This window comes from Magnolia sinica, chromosome 7, assembly GCF_029962835.1.
Source record: "Magnolia sinica isolate HGM2019 chromosome 7, MsV1, whole genome shotgun sequence".
In the NCBI taxonomy this organism is placed as follows: domain Eukaryota; kingdom Viridiplantae; phylum Streptophyta; class Magnoliopsida; order Magnoliales; family Magnoliaceae; genus Magnolia; species Magnolia sinica.
In genome coordinates, this window is record NC_080579.1 from 90,298,588 (window position 1) to 90,304,587 (window position 6,000).

The 6,000-nt window shown below is 41.3% G+C and overlaps 1 protein-coding gene across 5 annotated transcripts in view; it reads right to left on the reverse strand.

Annotated features, from left to right (window-relative positions):
• LOC131251679 (polyadenylate-binding protein-interacting protein 3-like) overlaps positions 1-2,715 on the reverse strand; it is a 34,103-nt gene extending 31,388 nt beyond the window's left edge. For 4 of the 5 annotated variants that reach the window (XM_058252554.1, XM_058252556.1, XM_058252552.1 and 1 more), the window contains exon 1: positions 2,484-2,715. In XM_058252554.1, the coding sequence (XP_058108537.1) occupies positions 2,484-2,700 (217 nt within the window). In that variant the 5' untranslated portion in view covers positions 2,701-2,715. Of the gene's footprint in view, positions 1-1,704; positions 1,727-2,483 lie in introns of those variants that run through there. The other variant, XM_058252557.1, reaches the window with a different exon arrangement.
• Positions 2,716-6,000: the final 3,285 nt, after the last annotated feature.

Consider the following 6,000-nt stretch of genomic DNA (forward strand, 5'->3'; position numbering starts at 1 on the left):
CCATTTAAAAAATAAAGAAAAAGACAACGGAAATTTTATTTCCATGGAAAATCAATTTCCACTTTTCAATTTCAAAGAAGCCAAAAAAAACCCTTAGGACACGAAATGGATTCTCTTCAACATTTGTCTTCTATGCCTTGGAGACGCAGAATCCATCAGCCATCTATTTCTCCACTGTCCCTATGCTAAAGAAGTGTGATTCGTCATTCTCGCCAATTTTCCTCTTACCTGATTTCCCTAACCCTAACCTTAGATTGTCCTAAATCCCCAATTTTTATACCCTTTCTTCAACTCTAGGGTTCCCCGAATTGAAACCTGTGAATCCCTTGGATTGGGAAAATATTTTTGTGCATATGTGGATGAATTTACTCTCCTTTGAGCATTGTTTGATCTATAACTTTAATTGATCAAGCCCTAGCATATGTAAGCCTGGACCCGCATAGATTCCCCTTGTTGAATGCTTGACTTTATGCGGGATGTGAAATTTTGTGTGATTGTTTCTGAACTATTATGATTTAAAGCCTGAATCTTGCATAGCATATTTAAATTTTCATGTCATGCATCATAACAAGTGAAAAATGATAGGATTAATGCCAAGTCATATTAAAATCTACATCTACAAGAACACGTCAATCTCATTACAAGTCGTTCTCACTCTTGTAATGGCCCCCTCATACATGTCTATAATGATGCTAATATATTAACCCTAGACCCTTTTCTTCTTCGGAGCACAACGAACGACCTCCTTAAGTGCTCACGCATGCTTTCTCAAGATATTTCTCCTATCTCCGATACTTTTTCACCAATTGACGAAGTGAAACAGCAGCTTCAAGTGTTGATCTCCTAGGCATAAAGCGAAACTTATTCTCTAATATCCTTGTTTCTTGTCATAGCCTTTGCTCCACCAGCTTCTCCTATAACTTCATAGAGTAACTCACAAGTTGATCATTGATATTTGGAAGAAAACATCATCCACACCAGCATGCCATTGCCAAAGCTCCTTTGAGAACTATCACCCTCCAACCATAAATCATAAAAATACCATCTTTCATTCCAACATACCCAACATCAACAAACCTACGTAGGCTACAAGATTACAGAAATCCTCTGATAAAAAAGGGAAATAAAAGGCTAGATCCTCCAATGGAGATGTATGATGAAACTCCTTTGACATGGCAACAATCTAACTATTATATGCAGTCAGCACCATAGTTGCAAGATTCACAGATCAGGTCAGTTCATTTGCATGTCGTTATTTGCAGGACACCTAATGAAAAATCAATCTCTGGCAGCAATTAATCAGCATGCATTCGTTTCAACACATAAATTCACTAAAGGCTGCATTTGGATGTACAAGATTCTCGGACTACAATATTACATGAGAATAGAATGAAGTGTCCAAAGTTGGTTTCCTACCACCATACCACTTTACTCAAACTGAATAACCAGTCCCTACTAAGACTGCATTCATCGGAAGTTGGACTGGCAACAAAAACAATTGCATTAACATCAAGAAACAACCAACATCTCTAACAATTGAACTGGAATAATGATATCATCTTTCGCTTCCATTTCATATGCAACTTAATTATCAGAATCAAAAGACAATCCAGCATCCAAAAAAGCACAAAATTTGCAGACTTGGTTCATACGATTCCTGAATCTAACTAGTTTAGCCCACAGAGCTGCTTTAAATCTAATTACATGACATGTACACAGGTCTTCTCAATCCCAAATTCAGCTCATCCGCTCAATCCTGAATCCGAAGTCTTCTCGAGTTGTCTTGAAACAAACAGATTCTTTCCGCCAAAATCACAAAACAGTGCCATTTCAGTTTCATGTGGAAAACATGCGCCACCCAAACAGCCTTCCATCAATACTCTAATTTGAAAAGGGGCCCATCCGGAGCATAAAAACCTTAAAACTGATTCTGGGTGCCCGTGCTTTTTTAGGCAGAGGATGTGTTCCAAAATTAGAATCCAGATAGCTTCAAGTCATGCTTGTAAGTTGAAATTCACTACTTTTGCATGCATGCCACAAGGAAAAGAAGGAGAAGAATGCCCGTCCCAAAAAACGCATTCCAACACCAAATCAGCTCACATTGAGATCTGGCAGACATCCAAACGCAGCCTAAACTACCAAACGATTTGTACAAACAATAAGAATCCCGATTCAGGACCAAAGAAAATCGAAACCCGATCAAACAAAATACAACAATTACAGTAATCAAGATGTGATCAAATTAAATTACTGAACACGAATGCAGATCAATCATGAAAAGACACATCGCTGAGAAAAATGATCGGTTTGGAATGAGTGTGGTCCACAAAATTTAAAACATGTATCGAGTGAAAATGTTGATTTTCATCCAACACGATAGGTGAGGAGAGAAAATCATGAACTGGAATTTCAATATAAAAAAATTTATAAAAAAAAAAGGAGAGAGAGAGAGAGAGAGAGAGAGAGAGAGAGAGAGTCCGTACCTTTGGAGTGGGAAAAGGAAGGAGGGAGAAGCACCGAAATAATCGGTGTATTGGGAGAGAGAGGTGGGGGAGATACACCGAAACGATCGGTGTATAGAGTAGGAAAGAGAGAGAGAGAGAGAGATTTAGGGTTTCGAAAGAGAAATGGGAGAATAGAGGAATACGTTTCGCGAAGAGAGCGAGAGAGTTTCGAAAATCTGGAGAAGTGCAGGGTCATTTGGAAAAGATGAATTATATTAGGTTCGGATACAGATTGGAAGTGGGCCACATGGTTCGTTGATCCAGGCCGTTGATCTTATGGATATCACGTTAAACAAGGCTCCAAATTAAAAATCTGGCACATTGGATGATCTCAACCATCAAATATTTTTCCTCTTTTCCAACCCTTTTTTAATATGTAAATAACATCGATGGAAGGATTATGAAATTTACGAAGTCCCCCGTATGATCAACGGTCTGGATCACCGCACCATGGGACCCATTCTTACGTATTGGTCACCATCCGGACATCGTGAGCCGATATCGCTACACTATGCTTTTTCTGGTGCGAGTCGCGCGAGGATGGATTGAAGGCGTGAGTCATCGTGCTGGTGCCCACGTGGCAGGCGTGTGAGAGATCCGGCCTCTCAAATGGACGCTTAAGAATGGACGCACCTGAATCGCGTGATGATTGTTCCTTCATGATTTTTGGTAAGAGAAATGTTTCCCACTTGATGAGCGGACAGGATCTCCTGCATGTGTTCCAGTTGTCACATGTGCCGCGAAGCGCACTTCCAATCTCTACTTGCGAATCGGGTCCGTATTCATTTTAGTTTAGGTAAGGAAGAAAAACCTCAATACACTGCGGAATAGGAGCATCCATATATAGGCACAATGGCTTTGTAATCTATCATAAATTTTAATAAATCCCAACCATTCAAATAGTGGGACAAACCATCAAAATCCGTCAATGCGTTGAATGGTAATCATAAATTCCATCCAAAAGCGACGATCTACAATCTCTTGATAGGATGGCCATCATGATCTAATCAATATAATTTCGGATTTACGGCTAAAATCGTGGGCCCCACAGTCTTAACGGTTTGGATTGTGGTAATTTTATGGCGCGAATACGAGCAGATTGCATGCAGTGTCAATGGGAGCCTTTTGCGGGTACAGCAACTGATTCAGTGCGGTGGCAGAGTATGAAGACCCATACTCACGAATAGTAGCAGTCAACCTACGGATTGCACATATGCGACGACAGCTGAAATTGCACACGTCATGGGTCTGATTGTAGCCCAAAGATGCGAAGGATGATTGGAACCGTCAGATTGGTGTCTGCAGAATAGAAGGTCAAAATGATAAGTGATCGATTTGCCAAATTCAACATCGTTCGGAGGATAGGATCATATCTACCTACCTGGAGAGATATTTTTTCTGAAGTGGACCACGCTATTGGGTCTTGGACGGTTTGGATTGACGTACATGTATGGTACGTGTGCAGTGCTCGTGAGAACGTGTACGGATGGTCATACTCTCCAGGGACAAAAAAAGGTAAAAGACCATTGAGTCTCTTGGCAACATGCACCCGTGGCAGGAATCCATCTCATCCACACGTCTAAATCGTGGGCCCCACTTTCAGATTGAATTAGTTCCTAAATCATATTGGTTTGGTGCCCACCAATCATGAAGTTATAGCCATCGGTTAATTATCATTTTATGGATTATACACCATCGTTAATGTGGATCACGACTTGGACGGTTTGGATTGATGTAATTGTATGCCACGTGGAAAGTGTCTGTCTGCAAGCGTATGGATGGTCGTGTGCTAGCAGAAGCGGATTGCGTGGTGACCCAACATCACTGATGTACCTGATGACCAAACTATGGGACCCACCATGATATATATATATTTTATCCACGCCGTCCATCCGTTTTGCGAGATCATTGTTGGGGGTGATTCGAAAAATTAGGCAGATAAAAATCTCAGATGGACCACACCACAGGAAAGATTGGTGACCGAACGTCTACCGTTAAAAACTTCTTGGGGCCACAAAAGTTTAGGAACTAGTTGATATTTGAGTTTCCCTTCATCTAAGTTTGCGTGACCTTATCAACAGGTAGGATGGCAAATGAACATTACAATAGGCCGTAGGAAGTTTTAAATGGTGGGCGTTCAATCACCAATCTTTCCTGTGGTGTGACCCAACTGAGATTTAGATCTTCCTCATTTCCGGGGTCATGCACTAAATCGAACTGGAAAAATAGATGGACGGTGTGGATTAAACACATAAATCATGGTGGGGCTCACAGCAATGACTAGTACCGACCTCCGATGTGGATAGGTCACTGCCGAATCGAAGTCCGTTTTGAACGTGAGTTTGCACCAACGACAATCTTGCGGCAGATAATGCAGCCACACGTGGCATCCGTGCGGACCGATCTAGGTCCTGGATGTCATTGCCACCACCGTAGATGGGAGAGTAGGGAATCGGATTGCCTACTGAGTTATTCAGTTCGCTTTTATTATACTGAGTAAACTTTATTGGGCCCACCGTGAGTAAATGTGGTTTATCCACGCCGTCTGTCTATTTTTCCAGATCATTTTAGAAGTTGATTGAAAAAAAAAAATGAAGCATATCAAAAGCTCAGGTATACCATACCACAGAAAAAAGTGGGAATAATGATTTCCACAGTTGAAACCTTTCTAGGGCCCATAGTGATGTTTATTTGTCTAATGGGTCGACCTAAAACTTCTTTGGCCCCCAAGAAATTCTCAACGGTAGACAGAACGTTCAATTCAAACTATTTACTGTGGAGTGGTCCATCCGTGTTATCAGATAATTTTATATCGTAATTCCAAAAATGAAGCACATCCAAAGCTCAGAGTTTACTCAGAAAATTAGACGTCTCTGACTATGGTAACCAACTAAACGGTGACCATTGAACATACGATTATGCCACGAAATCAACCATTCTGAGGCAGGTTTGGGCCAAGCTGAATGAGCAGTGGGTCGCCTCGGGTTAGAAAACGTGACACGCTCAAGTAAATGGGTCGTGCCTGGGTTGAACTCTACCGCACCCCACCTGCCCAAATACCCACCAACATAGCTTGTCAATGTACTGGGCTAGCGACCCGAAACAGGAGTTTCAACTCCTGGTCAAGGGTTGGAGTACCCATAGGTGGTGAAATTCCACTAACGTGAGTGTGTGGGGTGTGTGCACGTGAGTTTTTTTTTCTTTTTTTTTTAACAAGGCCCGAAACAGATTAAATAACCGATTGACAGGGCAATATCCTAAGCAGCGAATTAAACGGATGCATATTTTTTTTATTTTTTTTCATATATGCACTGATTGGGTAAGGATAGGCCATACCTACGGCCTCATTAAACTTGAGTACAATTGCCGCATTCAAACGTGAGCTAGCAATGGATGGAATGAATATTACAAAGACATTATGGTGGCCTAAATTTTAAAAGATACAACAACTTAGCCTAACTCCGGCAAGAACCAAGAAACAAGCCGGTCCAGTAGC